Source organism: Callospermophilus lateralis, chromosome 3 (genome assembly GCF_048772815.1).
Source record: "Callospermophilus lateralis isolate mCalLat2 chromosome 3, mCalLat2.hap1, whole genome shotgun sequence".
Taxonomy (NCBI): Eukaryota; Metazoa; Chordata; class Mammalia; order Rodentia; family Sciuridae; genus Callospermophilus; species Callospermophilus lateralis.
The window spans coordinates 152,415,159-152,439,110 of NC_135307.1; the positions used below are offsets into that span (position 1 = coordinate 152,415,159).

At 43.0% G+C, this 23,952-nt stretch overlaps 1 protein-coding gene across 1 annotated transcript; it reads right to left on the reverse strand.

Annotated features, from left to right (window-relative positions):
* Positions 1–132: 132 nt before the first annotated feature.
* On the reverse strand, positions 133–2,948 carry Nxt1 (nuclear transport factor 2 like export factor 1). Its single transcript, XM_076848904.2, has 2 exons — positions 2,798–2,948; positions 133–874 (listed from the first exon to the last, which is right to left on the reverse strand). Exon 2 carries the CDS (start codon positions 810–812, stop codon positions 390–392), a length of 423 nt encoding a protein of 140 aa, XP_076705019.1. The 5' UTR covers positions 813–874; positions 2,798–2,948; the 3' UTR covers positions 133–389.
* Positions 2,949–23,952: the final 21,004 nt, after the last annotated feature.

Below are 23,952 nucleotides of genomic sequence, written 5' to 3' on the forward strand. Positions count from 1 at the left end.
GAATACACACCTCCACAGGCACCTTCTCTTATGCTTTCTGTCTTTAATCCTCCTCCTGCATCCTCAAAACCTAGTTAAATTCATCAGGCAAGGGGAGAAGAAGCAACATTTGTATTATTTTATTTGTCAGAACTTCCAGAATCAGGGTCTCTACTGGACAAGTAGAAAAATAGAAAAGTTTACTACTTTTAAAAGGCAACTATGACAAATATTTACTCAGGAAAAGGGCTCCTAGAGCTGCAAGAAACACAAAAGAGTTCAGCCTCAGCACAATGTTGTCTGCAGTATTGCTGCAACAATAGAAATTAACTCATGTTTTCCATATCCTGAGATTTGAGACTGGTGTTTCTTAGAGCTGGGGCTGAGCAAGGGGGCCTTTCTTGCCCCTACTAGCTAGCCCAGTCCTGGAAGCGAAAGCAGTCACTTGCTATTTTCCATACTGTGTTGCTGGGTGAGGCTTGAGCAGACAGGATAAAGTTCTGATTGAAGTCCCGTTGTTTATTGCCCTCAAACTTCACTGTTCCACAGATCACAACAAGGACTGTGGTTTGGCTTGGTGTGGCTTCATCATGAACAGGCTGGCAGTCTACCACGTTGATTTGGAATTCACTAGAAGGCAACATTTCAAAAAACTCACTCAAGGACTCTTGTCCTGAAACGGCATTTCCATTCCATACCAGGGTGGCTGTGCCCATGTACAGGCGGGACAAGAGACGTCGACGCTTATCCATGGTAGTATAGTAGACATTGACAAACTCCTCAGCAGCTCTGCAGGCCTGATCCACATAGGTCTTAAAATCGACGGATGCCATCTCTGGATCTGTGGAAGGTGGCCTCTGCCAGGGTATCCCCTCTGACTTGGGGGAGCCAGGGGCTGTAAGATAGCAAAGTTGAAAAGAACTTATGTGAATGCCAAAGTTCATTTTGTCCTGACCATCCTCCTTTCCTATTGGTGGCAAAACAATTACAAAATGCAGAGAGATGACTTTAGGCTCAAACTATATAGCCTTTTATTTAATAAGCCTCAGTTTACTCACTGTAAAAATGTAACTATCACAATTGTCACAATTGGCATAGTTGTATGAGAATTAAATAAGACAGCATACATCAAGTGCTAAGAAGCTTGATACTTCCGTGTTTACACTATGAATTTTTTAAAATCCTGTTTTATTAAATAGAGTACCTTTAATGATGGAAGGTTACTCTATTGGAGGCTTGAAACAGATACAACTGCCCCCAGAAAATTAGGGTAACTGTTTATCTATGTAAAGAGAATGGATCATGTTGAGGAGAAGAGTGGTCACTGTCCACAACCAGAGAGACAGCATATGCCCATCAGCTGATTAGTCCTTCATTGAGTTTTTCTGACAAAGGCCATAGTGTAAAGAGAAAACAGGTTCCTTGAGAGCATAAGAGAACAAATGCCATGAGGACAGCACCAAAATGGTGGCCACAATCAAGCTATAAGGAGCAAACATAGAGGGTGAGCAGAAATTAAAAGGGATTGTTAACCTCTGTGGTACTAATATCTAACATATATGTTGCATAAAGCCACAATGGAAAGATGTCTTAGAATTTATAGAGGTTCCTGGGGGTCAGGAGTAAACACAATAAATTTTAACTATAACTAAAATGTCACATTTCCTTAAAAACAAAACAATTCCAGAATCACACAAAAATTCTGAAGCTTGGTTTTTACTTAACTGGTATGCTTTTCCCCTGTGATTACATTCCACTAAAAAAAGGCATTACAATAGTGGACATGTTTACATTTAAAAACTTAAATCATAAATTTTTCCATTTCAAAGACCTTAACATTTTTAAAAATAAACATCATCTTATCAAACAATCAAGACTCAAAGTAAGGCCCAGAAAAAGTTGAGTACTCTTCAGGACAAAGAGCTGGGGGGAACTGGCCCTAGAAAGTAGCAGTTAAAAGCCAACCCAGAACATTGCTCTTTCCACTTTTTCCATGGGCCTCAAAGTTAAGCCTCAACAAACACTCTGAACTGTTACTTGTTAAAACTTCTACGCTCATTAATTTTTAGAGAAATTTTATCAAGACCACGCTTTTTGTTAGTTTGTTAACGCCTGCACTTTTAAAATCAACTTCATAAGAACATAACTCCAGGATTGCTGGCTTGGAAATTTCCTCTTAGAAACCCACATTTCTCATTGGTTTTAATTCCCAGCCAATAACCTCCACATCACTCCTCCCTAATAGTACCAGTCCCTTCCTCACCTCCACCCCCGCTTTTGGCTCCCATTTTCCCTTCACCGGTCTTTCCAACACAATCTAATAATCTGCCACGCCCCCTCTCATCCCCAAAGAAATGACCATCTTTGCTTTCGGTGCTCAGTTACCTACGGAATCTGGTCATTTCACTTATCGACTCAGAAAGAGAAAAGGATAAGAGTGAAGCAAAGTGGAGAAAGTAAGAGGTTGTGAAGATTCCCTATCATCCACACAGTCAACTTCTCTGAGGCTGGACCAGTATAACTGTGGCACAGGCCTTATTTCCAGCGGGGAGTCGCTTCTAATCAAACACTTGACAAATGCACGCTCTTCCAGGCCATCTTCTGGCCGCAAAAACTACTCTCTCATAGCAAGGCAAATTTACAGCCGCTTGTCTTGAACAGGCAAAAGCCTGATGGAGAAGTGCAAAGACACCACGTGGAACAAGGACAACACCCGGGTCTTATTCTTGACAATGGATGGAGGGCGAGAGACGCACGTGGGAGAGGTTTGGAGGTCCCTACTCGTCATTCGTGTGGCCCCGCGGGTAATACAACCTACCTGCGCCGTGACGTCCTAGTCCGTGGCGACTTGCGTACCGGTGCCCCCCGCGCGGGCCGCGCTCCCCGGAGGGGGCAACCCCGGAAGGTCACGGGGTGGCTGGTAGAAAGACCACGCTCCTCCGCCGCTAGCCTTCGGCGGGGGCGCGGAAAGAGTCGCTCTTCTCCCCTCCCCTTCCTCCGGGAGGCTCCGCCCGGTTTGCCTGAGTCTCAGAGGCGGGGAACGCTTCCGCGCTCTCCGCGGCTTCCCGCGCGCGGCCGGCTGCGCTCTGCGCAGATGCGAGTGTCCCGGTCCCGCCTACTCTCACCTCCCAGTTACTGGCAGTAGGTCGGCCAGTGGGAGGGCGGGCCGGAAAGCTAGCTCCGCCCAGGTGTGGCTGGAAGGAGCGGTGGCTTCCGGGGTGGTACATTCCCAGAAGACAATGGCAAATCCGAGCTCGAATTTTTATTGGTCCAACCGATTATCAGAGTGATTAGGTGAAACGTCCCAGATCCCGCCCCCGGAACTGGTGGTGGGGTCCGCTCTCGCTCAGCGCGGTTCAGGTTGCTTGGCAGCGGAGACCAAGGAGGGTGTGCTGGCTGCGGTGCGGGGAGAATTCTGCTCCTCATCTTCCACGCAGCCATATGGAGTGATTCCAGTTAAGACTCGTAAAACGCCACGGCTTGATGCCATCCAGGGAGTCGGCAGCATGACCTCAGTAAGGCTCGCAAGCAAAACAGGTGTGACTCCAGGAATGTAGAAATCTGCCGACAGTGGGAAGCCGGCGGGGCCCCTATGGAAGGCTGTAGGATCCAGAACTTGAGCCGATCGCTCCGTTTATAGTTTAAGTCACTTAGAATTGGCATCCCAATGAGTACAAAGAGTTAACCATTTTTAGTCAAGTGAGAGGAATTGATGGTTAGGGACGAGGATGTGGGTGAGTCTATACAGTGACAAAAGTATGCCAAAGGGAAAAATGTCTTGTGAATTGAGCGGCTCCTGTGAAACCCGCCTGACTTCGGCTCAGAGCTTGCTTGTTACCATAATTCTGTTTTATCAGCTGCATATTGGCTTATCTGGAACCAGGGCTAAACCTTTATTGAATGTTAAGAACAACACGCTTAATAGAAAGGAACCATTTAGTGTAAGGACTTAGGAAACTTTAAAGTGAAAATTAGAAAAGAAAAAACTTTTTTTTTTTTTCTTCAGACATAATTCTCAAGTTTTAATTCCTGCTCTAAGAGTTTTAACAATTCCTTGCAAAACTAGGAGAGAGCCCTCTGGATGTGGTTAGCCTAAATGAAGTAGTTTAACTTCTACTTTCTTGGTGTCTCTTTGACTCCCTTTGCTTGCGTTCCTGGAAGAACCCTTGCTCTCAGATTTATAAGGACAACTTTAGAAACCACGTAGGTTATTTAATATAGGCCACCACCCCCGCTTCAACCAAGTAGATGAAACATTTGCATTATTTAATAAATGAGAAGGTGAATGAGCATCTTCAGAGCAGAAGTCACACAAAAATGACTTTATAATCTCCCAAGGCATTGATTTTAGGATTTTCCTATGTAATCTTAATTATAGCGTCAATGGAATGAAAATGAAAGGGTTGACTTACTTCATGCCCAGTAGGTTGTATGTTGTGTTGCTTTAAATTTCCTTTTATGTCTCTTCCCCTTTTCATTTCTTTTTCATAATTCTTTGGGAGAGCTATGGTTACCACTGATTTTATTGATCAGTAAAAGCTGAGAGAAATGTAATAATCAGCCTGGAGTCACAGAATCAATTTAAACTAGAAAATCTGGTTGGGAGGGTGGGATTGTGGCTCAGCACTAGAGCGCTCACCTTGCATGTACAAGTCCCTGGGTTCCATCCTTGGCATCACATAAAAATAAAAATAAATATTAAAAAAAAGCCAGCCTCAGTTATTTAGCAAGGCCATAAACAACTTAGAGAGACCCTGTCTGTAAATAAAATTTATATATATATGGCTCAGGAAATGCTGTTTGAATGAACACAAGGGCCCAGGGCCAAGTCAGTGCTCTATCACATTCTAGCTGAGATGATCCTTCCCCAGTAGCCACTCCCCCTTCTCTTGGAAGAAACCTGTTTTTTTTTTTTTTTTTTTTTAATTCCCTCTGTGGTTCTTTAGTCTGGGGAGGTTGGAGACATCCCTGTCTCTAAGAGATATACCACTATCAGTGTAGGCCCTGAGCATAGTAGAGGGTTGTAAGAGGCCCAGTAATGACCACTGAGTCTGGAGAAGATGTTTGCCAGGGAATTCTGGGAAAGGAGCCTTTGTCTCTTCCCTTCTGGATGTGGTATATGGTCATCTGGCCATCCTGAAGGAGAACCCTTTAATTATGAGGCAGATAGGAAAGGTGAGATCAGGCCTTTGATGACCGTTGAGAAACAGATCTGCCCTCAGTTTTTTGTTTATTTTCTTGGGGAGGTACTGGGGTTGAACTTGGGGGCACTCAACCTCTGAGCCATATCCCCAGCCCTATTTTTGTATTTTATTTAGAGACAAGGTCTCACTGAGTTGCTTAGCGCCTCGCTTTTGCTGAGGCTGGCTTTGAACTTGAAATCCTCCTGCTTCAGTGTCCTGAGCCGCTGATATTACAGGCGTGCATCACCATGCCCGGTTTAGCCCTCAGTTTTGGATTTTGCAGTTTCAAGAGCTGGTGTTCCAAGTTAGGCATAACCATATTCACTTGCAGCATAACTAGTGTGGCTTAAAACATTAGGGTGACAGAGCCAAGTGCATTTACCTTTCTGGGGCTCAGATATCTTCTTTGTATAGTAGGGACAATAATAAAATCCATTTTCCTTGGGCTGATATGCAGAGAAAGGATCATTTGGGGAGGGCTGAGCCCAAAGTAGCATCCAGAAAACGTTAGTTAGGCAGAATTACGCTTTGACATTTTGCATCAACAGCAACATCTTCATTTGCCAACAGCTCCTCCAACAACTGGCTTTTAATCTTGGGACAAGCTTATCGATAAATTGGTAGGATTTGTCACCAAATCACATGGGCATCTTCCGAAGATGAGCCTGGTTTAAGCAACTGTGGAGCCAGTGGTCTTATTTGCATTGTGGAGCCTATCCAGGGAAGGAAGACACATCTGGTTATACAAGCAGAGTCCCTGGCAGCTCTGAAGATGGGCTTGACTTAAGGATCTTTAAGTCTGTAAACACAGGATTGATCTTCCCCACTGTCAATGTCATTCTCTGGGGCAGATCTTAATAGCAATTGTTTGCCGTCAGAGTCTACATGACTTGGAACCTATTGATCCACAGCGATGGCTGAGCCGTCCAGCCTCTAATGCTCTGCTACCACATCTTTCTCTTTCTGTCTCTGCCCTAGCAGGAGTGCTGGTGTGGACCATATTGAGCTGGGGCTATATTTCTGTGAGCTCAATTGGGGACTCAACTTTTGGGGAGACCCCTGGGGGCCATGGAAGAAGCACATCCTATGGGGTAAGATGATGATTTTTGAAATCTGAATTCTGATTTCTGTATCCTTGAGTTACTGCATCCGTAAAATGGTAGTGTGGCCTCTAGATATTAAATGGCAGTGTATTGGAGAGGTACCATTTGTGATGTGTGCCCAGCCTGTGATTATGCACTTTGTCCAAGAAGGTTATAGGGATTATTGCTGACTAGTTCTCATGTGGCCCTCTCCCCAGCTTAGCCACCAGTCATCCGGGATTTTGGTAGGGATCAGACAGGGCTACGTATCCTCTGTGTGGGATAAGAACTATATACTATTAGTATTTGAAAGGAACATAAACCAATTTTGGCTGATTTAAGCCAAAAGGTCTTTATGAGAAGACTGCAGGATGTTTGCAGCATTGGTAAAGTGGTTTCTGGGATCTCGGGAGAACTGGGCAGCAGGAGCTTCAGGGCCTATGATGGACTGACTGAGGTATGACCAGTTTCCAGCCCCTAGGATTCCTCATTCAAATCAGATTTCTGGAAAATAGAATTGGATTGGCCTAACCCCAGCCATGTGTCATCTACCTATAGAACACTCCCACTGAAACCACATGTGGGAGGAAGTTTCCCATGGAAAAAAGGGAAAGGGATTTAGGGAAGACAGGAACAACTGAGGCCCGTAAACTTAGATATATGGCCATAAGCACAGACAGGATAATGGAGCAGAGATGAAGGCCAGTGATCAAAGAGAAGGGAGGATTGGAGTAGAACATACATGCTCATGCATAAGCACTCACACACTCATACTCTCACATGAATAACATACACATGCATGCTCACATGTGCTCATACACGTGAACATGTTCTTGTGTTCATGCTCACATGTGCACACATGTATATTAAAACATGCACTTCTGCAAGCGCATGCATACAAGTCTCCCCCCCCACGTGTAGAATGCAGCTGCCTTGATTCCTAGTTGTTTTTTCCTTTATTTCTTTTTTTTCTCTCTAGTCCTTAATTTTTATTATGTTTTCTTAAAATTTTGTTTTAATTAGATACACGTGACAGTACAATGATCATGACATATCATACATTTGAATCAGATGGGGTATAGTTTCTCATTTTTTTGAATGTACAGGTTGCAGAATCACATTTCTTTTGTTTCTTATTGTGACATATTTTCCATATCTGCTCACAAAGGTATTTCTGGTTTCACCTGCTCTTCTGGAACCTTGCCTAGTCAATCCCCTCCCCATCAATAGATTGTGTTTGGCCTCCCCCTTGAATTAGGCGGGCCTATGTGAGTTCAGAGGAAATGATACTACATAACTGCTCAGGTTGGGCCATAAAAAGATACAGTCTGTCTTACACTTGTTAGACATGTGCTTAGAACCCAGCTGCCAGCTGAGCTACCTAACAGTTGGTGCCCAGTGGCCAGTTATATTACTGAGTCATCCTGGTAATAGACCTCTGGTCCCTGCTTGGGCAGCCTCAGCTGCATGGTATGGAGCAGAAATGAACCCACTCAAATAGCAAATTTGTGAGCAAAATAAATGACTGTTGTCATATCAGAGCTTTTATTTATTTATTTATTTATTTATGGTGGTACTAGGGACTGAACCCAGGGGTAGTGTTCTACCTCTGAGCTATATTCCAAGCCCCTCTGCCCCTACCCCCCCTTTTTTAAAATTTTGAAACAGGATCTTGCTAAATTACCAAGACTGCCCTTGATCTTCCTGCTTTAGCCTCCTGAGTTGCTGGGATTATAGGTCTGCATCACCACGCTAGGCTAGAACTGTTGTTTTATAGTGGTCTGTGATGCAGCAGGAGAGCCAGAAGTCTTACTTGTTACTGTTTTTGTTTGACTCTTTTAACGTTCCCCCAAATTTCATGTTTAAAATTTTTTGGGGGGGTGGGTACCAGGGATTGAACCCAGGGCTGCTCAACTACTGAGCCACATCTCTATCCCTTTTAAAATATATTATTTAGAGACAGGTCTTGCTTAGGGCTTTTGCTGAGGCTGGTTTTGAATTTGTGATCCTCCTGCCTCACTCAGCCTCCTGAGCCCCTTGGATTACAAGCGTGCACCACTGCACCCAGCCTTCCTTAATTAATTATTATTATTTTTTGGGGGGTACCAGGGATTGAACTCAGGAGGACTCGACCACTGAGCCACATTCCTAGCCCTATTTTTTGTGTTTCATTTAGAGACAGGGTCTCACTGAATTGCTTAGTGCCTCGCTTTTTGCTGAGGCTGTCTTTGAACTCTTGATTCTCCTCCCTCAGCCTCCTGAGCCGCTGGGATTACAGGCATGCACCAGGCCACCCAGTTCCTTAAGTTATATTTGTTTGGTATTTTGGTCACAGTGATGAAGAGCTGATGAACACAACTGACCTTCAACTTCCTGCTGTGGTCCTCCTCCCAGGCTCCAGGAAAGAGCCTAGTGCCCACAGTATTTTCTTTTAAATTTATGTATCAACTGGGTTTGTCACTTGCTAGTAAAGAATCCTTGAGAACAGGGTCTCATGAGATCTTACAGAGTGATGCCACCTCAAAGAACTCATTTCTCTTCTGAGGCTTCCTGATATCTACAAATGGGTCCATTGAGCAGGGAGAGCCACAGGAACCAGCTCACAAGGCTGCACTTCAGATAGGTGTCGGTGGTGCATACCAGAGCCACCCTCCCAGGGACTAGGCAGGTATGTTCTCTCTGTGAGTAGGTACAAGTGAAGCTGCAACACCACTAGAAGCTGACTCATGTTATTCAGCTTCCTGTTATTATAACAAAATACTGAGGATAACCAATTTATAAGAAGGAAATATTTATTTTGGCTCAAGGTTTCAGTCCATGGTAGTATATGACTACCATGGAAGGAGTGTGTGGTGGAGGAATTGCTCACTTCAAGGCAACTGGGAAGCAAAAACCAAGAGGAGGAGCCAGAGTCCTGATGTCCCCTTCAAGGGCATGGCCTCAGTAACTTAATTAAGCCTGGGTGCTCAGATGACATAGATGGGACAGAGGGAGAATTAAGATTTTGAGTGATCCTTGTTCTCAGTGAGCTGAGGGCAGGATGCTTTGTTTCCTTTACCAAGGATGCCTTTCCTTGTACATAAAAATCAAAACCTTAATGAGGTGCCACTTCCCACCCTCTGTAATGGCTAGAATCAAACAATGCAAAATAACAAGTATTTGCAAGGAGGTGGTGAAATTGAAATCTTTGTTCCCTGTTGCTGGGAATGTAAAATGGTGCAACCACTATGGAAAATGGTATGGATGTTCCTAAAATAATTAAACAGAATTACCATGTATGCCAACATTTCTGCTTCTGGGTATGTACCCCCCAAAATTGAAAATAGGTACTCAACAAATATTTGTATATTAACCTTGAAGTAGCCAAAAGTTGGAAACAACCCAAATATTAATCAACAGATGACTGAATAAATAAAATATGGTCTGTCATACAGTGGAATTTAATTCAGCAAAAAAAAGTGAAAAGAGTACTGATTCATGCTCCAATGTGGATGAACTTTGAAAAGAAGGAAAGTGAAAGAAGTTAGACTCAAAAGATCAGTTAGTGTATGATCTTGTTTATATGAAATATCCAGACTAGAAAAATCTATAGAGACAGAAAGCAGATCGTCATTTTGCAGGGATTGTAGGCAGGGAGGAATGGGGAAGAACAGCTTAATAGGAACAAGGTTATACTTTGGAATGGAAATGCTTTGGAAGTAGTAGAGGATGAACAACATGGTGTGAATGTACTAAATGTCACTGAATTATTTTCTTCAAAATGATTCATTTCTTATTATGTGACCTTCATCTCAATAAATTATTAAACAGGGAAAAAAACAAAACCCTTTTCTCGGCTCAGCTCAAATGCCACCCACTCTCAGACATTTCCTTTGATTCTGGCAGCTGGAGGTGGCCTTTGTGACTTTCTCGGTTCACCTTCTTGGGCTTCCAATGCTTTGTCTCCTGTGTGTTGTCCTTCTGTCCCTCCTGACACAGAGCATGGGTCCAGGGTCTGGATCACCTTCCCATGCTCTGGGGCCCACACTTCTCTTTAGCCTTGCTGCTCATGCCCCTGCAGCTCCTACTATGGGCCTAGAGTTCAGATTTGATTGTCTTTTTGCAGCCATTAAAGTAAATCTGTGAATGGAGAAACAAAGAACATGGGAACTTACTTGGAGCCAGCCAGACCTGCAAGACCTTGTGTGTATTACTTAACATTTTGAGGGCTAAGATTTTTTTGTCTGAAATTGGAGTGCCTGTGCCATAGTGCTGACATGTTAGACAGGCAAACCAGAGTAGTGTGTGTTACTCTTGATTTGTCCAGGCAGCATCCCCAAACTGCCTCTGTCTTCCCTTCCTTTTCAAACTGTGATACAGAACCCAAGCATGCTCTCCAAGGGATTTACCCAGGACATGGCTCTTCCTCTAGATGTGGTTGGGTTTATTACTGTCTGCCCCTGAAACAGACTTGATAGCAGAGGTACTGACCATTCATGGGATAGGATATCCCTCATGGAGATTCTATAGTTTTAATTTGAGAGAAAGTTCATGGGCCCAGGCTGGATCACCAGCAGCAGCCCCAAGACAATCATGGTGGTTCAATGCACTTATTTAGGAGGAATACATGTTGGAATGTGGGGATGAGAGGGCAGGAGAGAAGCTAACAGAAGCTGTTGGACTCAATCATGGGGAGTTCGGCTAGTGTAGGGTATGCCTCAGACACCTCACCCAGGGATGCAGAAGCTGGGGTATTTTTAGGCTTCTGTTCTTATCTGCCCTTAGGATAGCTCTGGGATGCTAACCACAGGTGTTCTCACCTAGCCCTGGGTGAGGCTGTGGCCAGAGCGCAGTAGTTCTCACACTTGAGGGAGGGTCAGAATTCTCTGGAGGCCTTATTAACACAAATTCCTGGGTTCTAGCCTCAGTTTCTGATCCAGCAGCAGTTTCCGTTTCTAACCAATTCCTAGGAAATACTAGTGCTGCTGTCTGTGGATCACACTTCGAGAACCACTGCTCTAGACTAGAGAATGAAATCTTTCAGGGCCCCAAAGTGCTTCCAGTCTTGTTTAATAAAGTAAATAATTATTTTTACACCCTTTGGCAGTTAGTTGAGGCCTGACCTTAGAGGTTTTCCCATTCTCAAAGGCATTTAGACCCTGGCCTGCTTAATTCTGAGTTGCTATTCAAAGCACTTGCCACATGAGGGTGCTCTCACACTTGTAAAGAGAGATGCTCTGTTCAACTTAGAATCTGAACATTAGAAACAAACAACAAAAAAGAAATCATTGCTTCCTTTGCTCAACATTTGAAAATGGAAATGTAGAAGAGTATCTCCTGTGTATTGATGGGTGGCTGCACACAGGGGCTTTTACGTTCTTCCTTTTCCCTAGGAGAAAGTTTTTGTGTTGTTCTGTGCTGTTTAGCTTCTCTAAAGTGCTATTTTCAAAAACTTCTTATTTAGCATTTTGGGCAAATGGTTGGCATGTAGAACTTTGTCACAGGGATGGTTTTGAGGTGATGGAAGAATAGTGTGCAGTGAGACAGATATCATGAGTGGGGTGAAAGGATTGCCCCTGAGTACTGTCATATGTCCCCCAAGGCAACCAGTTCCTATCAGCCTGGTCCCACCAACCATGGAAGAGTTATTGAGAAGATACTTCCTTACAAAGGTCCCTGGGCTTCTGTCTGAAATAACAGACTATGGTATGAGTGGAATATTCCCATTTTCATCTTATTCCTAGACATGGGCCTCTGGAGGGTGCCCAAACAGTGAGAAATCCCATTTCTGTTGAAGGTCACAGGGAAGCTCTGGCCATGTCCAGAGGAACTGGCCATGTCCTAAGCTAATGAAATTAGCTAAGAGACTTTCTTGTAATTGAGGTTTTCTTATAATGGTGTTATTGAAGATTGCCTAAAATGTATAAATCAAGAAATTTAATTATAAACTCATTTAGAATTTAGAGGTAACTTGCTTAAAAAAAAAAAAAAAAACAGAAATGGCATAAGTATATGCTGTCCCACAGGGACCTGGGCTGGGAGGGAAAGCAAAGGGCTAGATAAGAAGCACCTGCTCTTCCCTAGAAACCTTTCTACACTTTTGGTGATTGTACCATAAGCCAGAATTTTGGCTTAACAATTTAAATGAAATTAAAGGCTTCTACTTGGGGTGGACAATATCACCTTGCTAGGTGCTCCATCCCCATGAAGCCAGGTCCTTTCAGGTGAGTGAGAAATACAAGTCTATTTTGCTTACATCATTTGGGCTATTTGGTGAAATGCCATCAAAGCTGATTTTAGCTGATATGGTCAGGACTGTCTGCATTCACAGTGTCAAGGCCAACATTTACCTTCTGTTTGGCATAGCGATCACACTTATCCTTTGTCTGGATTGAATCTAAGTGCTGAAAATGAATAGATAGCAATCACCTCACTATGCTGCACTGTTCATCTCCACAGAGCTACAATCTGTGGGACTCAGTCTGCTTTCTCCTTGTGACATCTGTACCACTTGTAGGGTGATGTTCCAGTTTTAAAGTTCTGTGTGTTCCTGTGCTTCTTAAATTATGCTCACTTTACTTTGCTTCCTGTTTAACTATCTTTCTGGGGTAGAAATTTGTTTTTCTTAGATTTTCTAGTTTTTCTTTTTTGATTTTGATGCTGCTGCTGCTGATGTGCCTTAATCCTATCCTCCACTCAACCAGCATTTCCAGAGCATTCACTTGGTATGCCCTTTTCTCCTGGAGTCCTTTTGGATCTTTGGACCTTCCAGGTCTGCACAGATTACCTTCACTGGTTTAAAAGTTTATTCCATTCTTTTATTGAGTAAAATAATTTTATTCTATTTTTGGATGGTTTTCTCCCTCATCTACTTTCCTCTTCTTTTTCTTTTATAATTTTGATATCTCTTGCTCTCTCATATGTGCCCTGGGGTAATTAAAAGAAAACAAAATCAGGGCTGAGGATGTAGCTCAGTGGTAGAGCACTTGCCTAGCATGCATAAGGCCTTGGGTTTGATCCCCAGCTCTGGGGGAAAGAAAATCAGTTACTCTATTTTGTAATCATTCTATTGATTTTTAATATTTGCCTTATTGTACCAATTACACCTGCATTTTTTTTTAGATTTCTTCCACAATTTCATGTCCTGTGATCCTTTTTTTTTCTGGTAACTTGTTCTTTCTTCTGTATGCCTTTCTAAATGTGTAGTTGATGCAGTTGCCTTTCAAATTTCATCAGGTGGCATGTCCTGCAAACTCCATTTTGTTGCTGTTTGAGGGCTACTCCTGTGATATCACCTTCTTAGCATTTCTTGCCCTAAGCTTGGCCCATCATACTGAAGACCAGAATCACCTTCAGGTAGTCCCAGATACTGATGGTGGCAACTTTAGGGTTTTAGAAATAAGTCAATGGGAGAATTTATGCAGGTCTGACCCCAGAGTTCATGAGAAGAACCCACTCACCATATGGAAGAGATTAGGAGGAAGTAATTGGGACTGCTTCCTCAAGAAAGTGACATTTCAGTGGACTTTGAAGGTAAGTGATAACTCACAGTGTGAAACACAGAAGTTGGTGTACATTTCATAGAAATGAGAAATGTTTGAGGGGATGGAAAATGCTAAGTACCCCAACTTGATTATTAGTCATTGTATAAATGTATGGAATTATGTGCAAATATTCTGTCAGATAAAAATAAATTTTTTAATTGAGAAAAAAAGAAAGTTGATATGTATTCATTTGTCAAACATTTCAGGACTTCCCACATGCCATGTGTACCTTACTCAATATAAACATGTCAATTACTTTTCCAAGAACTTGCAGTCTAGAGGGACAGATAGACTTGGTACAGATGAATGATCAAGCTTGATCATCAGCTTCCCTTCTGCTGCATCATTATATGGGGGTGGTTAAAAAGTTTGGTTCTTGGGGACTGGGGTTGTGGCTCAGTGGCAGAGCGCTTGCCTAGCATGTGTGAGGCACTGGGCTCGATTCTCAGCACCATATATAAATAAATTAATAAACAAAATAAAGGTCCATTGACAATTAAAAAAAAGTTTGGTTCTCTATAGACTCCTCATCTTGGGAAGAATGTCACACTCTACAAAGAGCATGTGGGACATGATATAAATTTGAAGGCCATCTTTGGAAGTAATCTGCTGTAAGTTACGAGGCCTGAGTATCGCTGGCTCAGGCCAGTGTCAAGGCCAACACTGTGGAGGGTACTTTGGGGATGCTACAGGAGGCAGGAGGACAAATCAAAGACCAGGGCTCTTTTGAACGTGTAACAGTTGAGGGTATATAACACAGATTACATAGGATTGGAAGAGAAACATGTGAGACTTGGGGACTGATTTCAGGTGGTGGTGAAAGAGAAGAATGAGGAAAAAACTAGAGTTTTTACTTTGATAACCTCATGCACAGTGATTCTACTTGATCACAAGGGAAATATAGAAGAAGGGGTGGACTTGGGGAGAGATGGATGCCACTTTGAAATCTTATTGGGGGCAGTGATGCATGGCTTGAGGCTGAGCATGGATTACATTTGGGCTGAAGGTATAGATTTATAGGTCTCATTGAAGATGGAAGACAAAGCCACAGTAACAGCTGGCCCATTGTTCTCACTTTGTCCTATGGATACAACCAGAAGCACAGGACCTCAATTTAAAAAAAAATATTTTTAGTTGTAGTTGGACACAATACCTTTATTTATTTATTTATTTTTATGTGGTGCTGAGGATCGAACCCAGTGCCTCGCTCATGCTAGCTGAGTGCTCCACCACTGAGCCACAACCCCAGCCCAAGACACCAATTTTTTATATGCCTAACTTAGAAGAGGTTTTTAATAAATGGTAGCTATCATAATGATATTGTATGTTTTTCTGAGGCGTCCTTGTGCCAAATTAGCCATATTTTCCTTGTTTTATAGTTTCTTATGTGTCTGTTGAATATTGAAATTTATTATACTTCTATAGGAGGGGAAAATGGAAATGAGAAGTTGCATGGAAAAATAGAGCTATTTTCAGGGCTAAATTGAGCTCGGGAAAGATTGCAAGGATGCAGTGAATCAGAGCTTACACAATCACTGGGGATACTTAAATGACTTAAGTACCTGGAAATACAAAACATGTGGCTGATTCCTGAAGCAAAATTGTCAGGGAGATTTAAGGGGACACTGAAAGATTAAGGGTTGTTGGGGCCTTTAGTTGAAGTTCCAGGGAAGGGCAGTGGTTGGGATCTTTTCCTCCGTAGACTCCCTACACTCCAAGAACTGAGAACTCAAACCACTCCAGATATGGGAAGAAGCACTGATCCAGTTACTATAGCAATTTCAGTGTGGGACTCCGGAGGAACCCAGTGGTGCCATCAGGTTTCCTAGGCTGGAAGTGTCCCCTTTAGCCTCCAGCTCCAGAGATTTCTCAGCCCTTGGTATTATCCATCCAGAACATTTTCTGAATCATTTCTTTCCAGGCCCATCAGTCAATTTTCATTAAGTGACCGACAGAGATGCACAGAAAGGCAAGCTGGTCACCTCTAGGACCCTGTGCCCTTCAGTGTAAGTTCATGAGAGCAGTAGGCCATTGCAAGGTGGAGACTGAGGAAAGAATGTGTTTTGGGTGGTAATGTTATTAACCAAGGATTGATGGAAAACAAAAGAGAACTCTGGTTCTGTGAGGGGGAGGTCAAATGAAAAGGAAGGCTGAATTATTCATTTTTATTTACCTCTCTGGAACAGACTGAAAAGGCTTATTTGGTAGAGGAATGAAGACAAGAAAAATGGGACCCATCTGGCATTAGAGGGAGGCAAAGGCAAATGACATCAGGGTTCTGAATTATTTATTTGTCTATTCATATGTGTTGGTTGTTTTGGTTCTTTTTCATTGATCAGAGCTCTTAAAAGTACATACTAGAAAGTACATATTAGGAAGATTCAAAAAATGTACAAAAATATAAAGTGGAAACCAAGGGTATAAAATAGCATATATTTAAGAAAAGTGTTGTTTTGCCAAAATGGGCAGAAATTAATAATTAAAAAAATTTTAAGGATTAGCTAGATGGTGATGGAGTTGATGCTTCTCTTAATGACTACCACCTACCAACCACTCAGGACTTTGTTTGCAAATAGGCAGTGCAAGAGAGGAATTCCCAGAGACGACTAATGCCTATGAAGCATCATTTATTAAAACAGAAGCCGAAACCAGTTACATGATGAACTGCCGTTTTTTGTGCTCCATGATATACCAGGGAGGAAGATCTGAGTCCCCAGGCTGTATATCTGGTTTGTAGGCACCTCAAATAAGCTGTCATACCTCCTTCATATTGCATTGCATGAACAGTTTCAAACCAAAAAGGGATATGCCTGACTGTGCATAGATGAATGGTTGAGGGAGACACTTGGTATTGGTGGGGGAAATGATTCTTTCACCCTAGGTCTGGAGTTTTATTTAAGAATGAGAATGATTTTTTAGAAATTATTTCCAAGTTTTTTTTTTTTAAACCAAGGGAACTATTGTGCAAATGTTAACAAGTACCTCACCCTTACCCAAAGAAGATGAAAGATTCTATGGAGAAATGAACAGGTTGAGTCTTGCAGTTTTAAGATTTATGCTGGAAGGTAATGGGGATTCACCAGAATTCTATTGTGATGGCTTTTAATGAAGCAGTTGGGAGGGGACCATGAATTGATAGTCCGGGGGTTGGGTTCCTGGAGAAGGACTTGGTTGATCAGATATGGTTTTATAGAGTATCTGAGATACATAAAAATATATGAGGGGGTTCATTTCTCTTAATCATACTATTATGGTATAGATCTGGAATGTTCACAAAAGGCTCATGCTTGGTCCCCAGTGCAACCATATTCAGAGGTGGGGATTTGGGAAGTGATTGGATCATTAGGGCTTCGATATCATCAGTGAATTAGACCATTGATTCATACTACTATTGGGAGGTTGGTTGAAACTTTCGAAGGTGGGACCCCATTGAAGGAAGTGGGTCCTTACGGGGTGTGCACTTGGGAACTATCTTGTCCTCTACTTCTTCATCTCTTTTTCTGTTTCCCTTCTGCCATGAGGTGAGCAGTTTTTTCTACCACACCCTTCTGCTGTGATACTCTGCCTCAGAATATTTATCTCAGGCTCAAGGAATGGAGTCAACTGTGGACTGAAACCTCTGAAACCAGGAGCCAAAACAAATGTTTCCTCCTTTAAGTTGATTTTCTGATGTATTTTATTACAGAAGCAAAAAGCTGACTAACACACATACTTTATCTTCCCAGTTAGTCACTGCCTAAAACACGATCTGATGGTGGAAAGCGCATTTCATTTTGAAGTCCAGAAGACCAGGAGCACTGTGGCTTGGGCAGTCAGGTGAAATGAATTCGAGGCCTTCAGCAGATTGGATGACACAATGGGGAGGGTCATTGTGGGCTAATCAGTATACCAGTTCAAATGCTAATACTTTCAGAAACACAGACACACTTGGAAATAATAATAATAATTGCTGCTGCTGCTACTACTATTTCTACTCCTCGCTATCTGGGCACCCTGAGATCCAGTCATGTTGACCATCAAGTGACCATCACATAAGATGATGTTTTATTGTATCCTTGATCTGTGTGTATCAGACTATTGAGAATAGGATACAGCCATGTGAAAGCAGGCGTCATCTCACAGATTTTTTTTGATGGAAAAAAATTTTCTCAATTTCAAACCATTGATGGTAGCAACAAATAATAAATCCAAGATGTATCATGGAGCCAAGAACAGCATCTTAAATTTTTTAGATAAAACTATTCAGCAAAGGTAGTAATTTCGACTCTCCAGGACCTAAGCTTTTTAGAAGGTGGTAAATAAATACATTGGTGTAGGTGGTGGGTCAGCAAAAGAGAGGATATTAGTTTAACTCAAGGAAACTGAAATTAGATTTCATCTAATTTTAAAAAATGGATACAATACACTCTTGACAAGCACTAAGGAGCCTCAATGGGGGTCTGCTTGGCTTCAGGTGTCATTAGTGGGCCATGCAGGGAGGAAGAGGACTGATGAGATTTGTCTGTGTCTCCTGAGATGGGATGGATGAAAGCTGAGTTGGCATCTATAAGGGATTGGGAAAGGCTGAGATCCTCAGGGCATGAAGAAGGAACAGGAATCACCTCAGGTGGATCAAGGCCCATTGCTACTATGTATCAGGAGGTCAGCTTGGTTTGGGAGGGTGATGAGCCTTGGTAATGATGGAGCCTACAGCCTCTGGATTGAGGAAACACATAGGGCAGGGGTGGGTGGGCCGCTCACTCATGGATGTGTGTGGAACAGAGGCCTGGGCAAAGCAGAGGTTGATACTTGGTAGGGACCTACAGAGACTGTGATCCTGGCCCTGAGTAACCATGTGGTGTTTGAACCTTGGGGATTTGTAGCAGGAACAGTGACTGGTAGCTATAGGGTTATGTTGGGCCTAGAGCAGGACAGCTGGGGTGACCTGTGGACTTAGCACATTGTGAACATGATATGAATTCCTACGGTAGCTTGGATATTAAGCAAATGATCCATCAGGACTGGGGCCTACCTCAGGGGCCCCCTGTCCCCACTAAGGAGGAGGAGACCACTTTCTCCATGAGACCCCTGAGGCTGAGGGCACATGGTAATGGAGGGGCAGACATACTCATCATCACAGCTTGTTCTCAGCCAACACAACTGCTGCTAAAAAAGGAAGCCTGGATTTTCTCTGTTCTTGTCAATATTTCTTAAAGCCTGTGCATGTTGCTTAGGAACAAACCCTGTAATTTGGAAATCAGATCAGATGATGTTTTACTTTAAAGAACTTGTATAAAACAATTGCAAACTTACCATTATGCACTATCAGAATTTATGACTGGCAGCAGTTCCCAAATTAGAGATTTTTTTTTGTTGTTGAAAAGAAAATTGATGCTTCAAACTGAACATTGTTGCTCCAGATGTTGAGTGAAAAGCTTGTTTTATTGTCTTAAATGGTGACGACTGCTTCCGACTATATGGCTTTGTAATTTGCAGAAATTTTCACAATAGTCCTATGAGGAAGGTTTTATGATTTCATCGCACAGATGAGGAAATCAGGGTGAGGAGTGAGTTTGCGTCCCTGTGTAGAACAGTGCAATGGGAGCAGGACTCCAGTCGAGAGGTCATCAGATCTGATATACCAGCTAGTTGTTCAGTGAATCTGTGCTGGGCTTGGGTGGTGCGCATAGATCTGACCAAATCCTGAGACCTGAACTCCTTTTACTTCTGTCTCCAGGTTAGAATTGGCCCAAGAGGAACTTGCCTCAGATTCCAGAGAACACAGCGAGGCCAGTCATCACTCTTGAGCATCCTTTCATCAAATACAGTGATGGACTGGTACAGAGGTGTTTGGCTTGCTCCAGTGTGGCCTCTTCTTGCTCCATTTAGCATTAGTCCATCCTCCTGACAACCAGCTCTGTTGACTAGCAGCTGCCCAGGCTTGGTTGTGGTCCCTCTGAGGGGCCATTTGAACACTAAACAGTTGAAGGCTATCTGCTGATTAGAAAGGCATTTTGTTTTGACCCCGACTGTCTGATATAAGAAGTGGATAATCACATGAAGAACTCTTTGGTCTATAGGTTGTGGCCATAACTCTGTCTTTTTGCCAAAAAGGAGAAAACAAAATCTCCAACATTCATAGAGGTCCAGTGGCTGGCACCAGCCTGGTGTCTCTCTGCTCCCACTTCAGTTCTTTTTGGTATAAACATTAAGTCTCCTGTGAACCCTGTGTGGAGCAGTGAATATATAAACAAATCCCTGAGTCCTCAGAGCATCCATGCTGCTACCGTCATCGGTATAAGAAAAGCCTGGTTCTGCTGAGAGGATGCTGTCCATTTCTCTTGCATGTGGGATGGGCAAGCTCTGGACTTCCACCAGTTACCTTGGTGGACCTTGGAGTCTGGAAATGAAGGCCCTCTGGTCTACCTCCCATGCATAGCCTCTCTGCCAATTCCTTATATTCTCTATACATTGTGCCAAGTTTCTGCAGAATAAAAAATAATCCTGGTTTTGGTCTAACCCTTTCAGTATAGGAGCTTTGCCAGGGATCCATGGATCTCACCTGCATAGGGGTCAGAGGATCAGTTTTCAGGAGTCCAGATCTCATTTTGACTTATGCCCAATAAGTCCAATGGTGCCAAACTGATCACCAGGCCTTTAACAGGACAGCATGTATGAAGCTAAGCACTATTTAGGTTGGGGGCATCAGAGCAGTGTTGTAGGTAGGTAGGGCCCTATGCTCATGTGGATGGGAACCTCTGTGGTGCTGAGTGAGAGGAGAAAAATGAAGCTTGGGAGGCTGAGCAGGGTGGGGGGGGAGAGAGAGAGAGAGAGAGAGAGAGAGGGAGGGAGAGAGAGGGAGAGGGAGGGAGAGGGAGGGAGAGGGAGGGGCTGGAGGTTGTATACAGTGAGAAAGAAGGGGGTCAAGAGATGGGGCGGGTAGAGGAAAAGATGGAGAGAGTAGTCCTGATTCAGGTCTCTCTTTCACCTTTAAAAGAACCTATATGGACATCACACTCATTCAGATGGAAAATAGTTCTTTCACCTACAAAAGTTCCCAGGACCCTTCCTGGTTCATTCTTTTACCAAACAGCTCCAGACAATCCTGACCTGTTTTTGTCCCTATGGATGAGATGAACCTCTTTCCAATCTTTCCATGAATGGAATCATATTGCATGACGTCCTTTGATCTAGTTTCATTTGTTCTACTTAACATCTTTGAGATATATGAAACTGTTGGGTGCATTCATGGTTTATCCCATTTTTTTTTTTGAATAGTGTTTTCCCATGGTGTGGATGGTCCACAGTCTCTCTGCCCATATAACTGTAGGCTATTTTCAATGTTGTTCCATTACATATAAAGCTTGTAGGGAACAATTGTCTAGAAGTCTTTTTGTGGCGCAACCTGTTCATTTCTTTTGAGAAATGTATTAGCTTTTTTGCTGTTATGAGTAAAAGATCTGACCAGAACAATTTTAGGGGAGGAAAAGTTTATTTCAGGACTCATGATTTCAGAGGTTTTAGTCCATAGAAGGCTGGCTCCATTCCTTGGGGCTTGAAGTGAGGCAGGACATCGTGGCAGAAGAGTGTGGCAGAGGGATCCAGCTCACATGATGAACACAAAGCAAAAAGAAACTCTCCACTCTCCAGATACAAAATATATACCCCCAATGATCCATTTTCTCCAGCCACACCCCCCTGCCTCTAGCCAGCACCCAGTTAATCCCATCAGGTTTTAATACACTGATTAGGTTAAGGCTATGACCCAATCATTTCTCTTCTAAACCTTCTTACATTGTCTCACGTGAGCTTTTAGGGGACACCTCCCATCCAAACCATAACAAGTAAAATTCCCCCTAGGAATAGAATCACTGTCTCATAACTGAGTATATATTTTACTTCATAAGTTACAACACCATTGATTCCCAAAGTGTTTGCACCATTTTACATCTCACCAGCACAGTGTGAGGATTCTTGTTCTTTCTCACTAGCATGTGGTAAGAAAAGTGAAAGCACAGGAGGTCTAGCTAGCAAGGTATGAAAATAGTGAAATAGCCTTGTGCTTGGCTGTGTTTAGTGGAGGGTTTGCTGGAGGTGGAGGGAAGGATACAATCTTGGTATTACCAGGAAAGCTTTTTAAGCTTGCTCTGTCCAGGCCTCACTCCACATTGATTACATTTGGAATTTCCAAGTTAGTTCCCAAGCATTAGCATATTTTTTTTTTCAAATCTGCCCAGTAGGGATTGCAGAAAACATGACATCAGACAGAGAGAGACTCTGAAGAGAAGTGAGGGACCTGGTGCAGTGAATGTGCTCTTCTTTTCTGGAAAGTAAGAGGTGTTCCCAGAGAATCCTGCTATTCTTGCTCTCTTTGGATTGTTCTGCCCTCCCAGGCGCCACCCTGTGCTGCTCCCTCTGCTTCACCCAACGGCAGGCATTGCTCCCTAACAAGAAATGCCAAAGTTAGAAAGGGAGACCTTCTCACAGTGTTCAGTGAAACTCAGAAACAAGAAACATTGTGGGCCTGCTTCCCTCCCCAGAAGCCCCTCCTGGCTCTCCTGTGCTGGTTCATACCCTCGCTTCTGTCTTCTCAGTACTGCATGCACTTCCTTACTTCCTGTACCTGATGTCATCAGTGCCAGTCCCATGGTTGCACCTTCCGTTCAATCATTGCTAAAGCTCCAATTTATATTTCCTGCTCAGATTCCAGAATTTCAGATTTAACTACCTTACCAGCCATCTCCACTTCTTATGGGGTGTGGATTAGGATATCTCAACTCAATATGGCCAAAACCAATGCTTGACTTTCACCCCGCTCTAGAAACTTTCTCCTCCATCTCACCAGAGGACAAGTCTAGTCTCCTTGTTGCTCAACCAAAACTTCTGTTTCTACCACTCACCCCCCAATCCAGGACTCAATCTATGAAACTTGTGAATATGTCACCTTAAGTGGTGAAAGTTTATAGTTGTGATTAAGATATGGTTTGGAGATGGGATGATTTCTGGGGTTGTCCACACAGATGACCAGGTGCAATCACAAAGGTCCTTATAGGAGGAAGGTAGAAAGGTGAGAGTCAGAGAAGGATGTGGGGAGATAAAAGCAGAGGCTACAAGGATGGGGCCATGAGTTGAGAGATGCAGGTGCATCTAGAAACTGGAACAGTCAAGAAGCAGATCTTCCTGAGGGAACACAGAAAGATCACAGCCCCGTTGACAGCTGATGCTAGCTTCATGAGATCTATGCCAGACTTCTGACCTTCAGAAGAACTGTAAGGTGATATATTTGTGTTGTTTTTAGCCACTAGTTTTTGGTAATTCATCATGTAGTAACAGGAAACTAATAAAATCCTGAAGGCTTCTGTATTCTTATGCCCATACTAATCCATCCATGAAACCTGTCAGTTATGCCTCCAAAGTATTTCCAGAATTGATCACTTCTCAATTACTACCCCTACTCCCCCATTCCTGGATGGGCGTGGGAACCTCCAAGGTGAAAATGACTAGAGATTCCCCTCCTCCATCGTCATTTCCCCCAATTTTTTTTTCTTTTTGAATTGAATCCAGGGGAACTTAAAAACTGAGTCTCATCCCTAGCCCTTTTTTGTTTTTATTTTGAGACAGGGTGTCACTAAATTGCTTAGAGCCTCACTAAATTGCTGAGGTTGGCTTTGAACTTGTGATCCTCCAGTGTAAAGACCTGAATCTGCCAGGCTCTTCCATATATACTTCAGGTCAATAGGAAATAAGAAGAGTATCCTATATGACTTAAAGGAAGTATGCTTGAAGAGACTGCATAGGCCCTGCATCCTTCCCTCCCAGTGGTTGGCTGGATTGCAGATGTGCTGGATGGAGCTGTAACACCACCTGGGATCATGAGGCAACAACTTAGAATGTCAGGGGAGCAAGCTACAAGGGAATTTGGAGTGGTCATGTCACCTTTATCTCCCTATCTCTATTTGGTTTACATGGGAGAGAAGAATGTCTATGTTACTGAAATCACTGTTATTTGGGAACTCTGGCCATGTGCAGGTGATTATAACTAACACACACCTTCTACAAGATTTTGCTGCTCTTGCCCCTGCTCCAAATCCCTCACTGCTTATTCCTAACAAACCTGCTGAAACCCTTCTATAATCAAAAGGCAAAATTGAATCAGTTAAAATCTTGAATTATGTGTTAAGTTTTCATCAGTGTGACCAAAATACC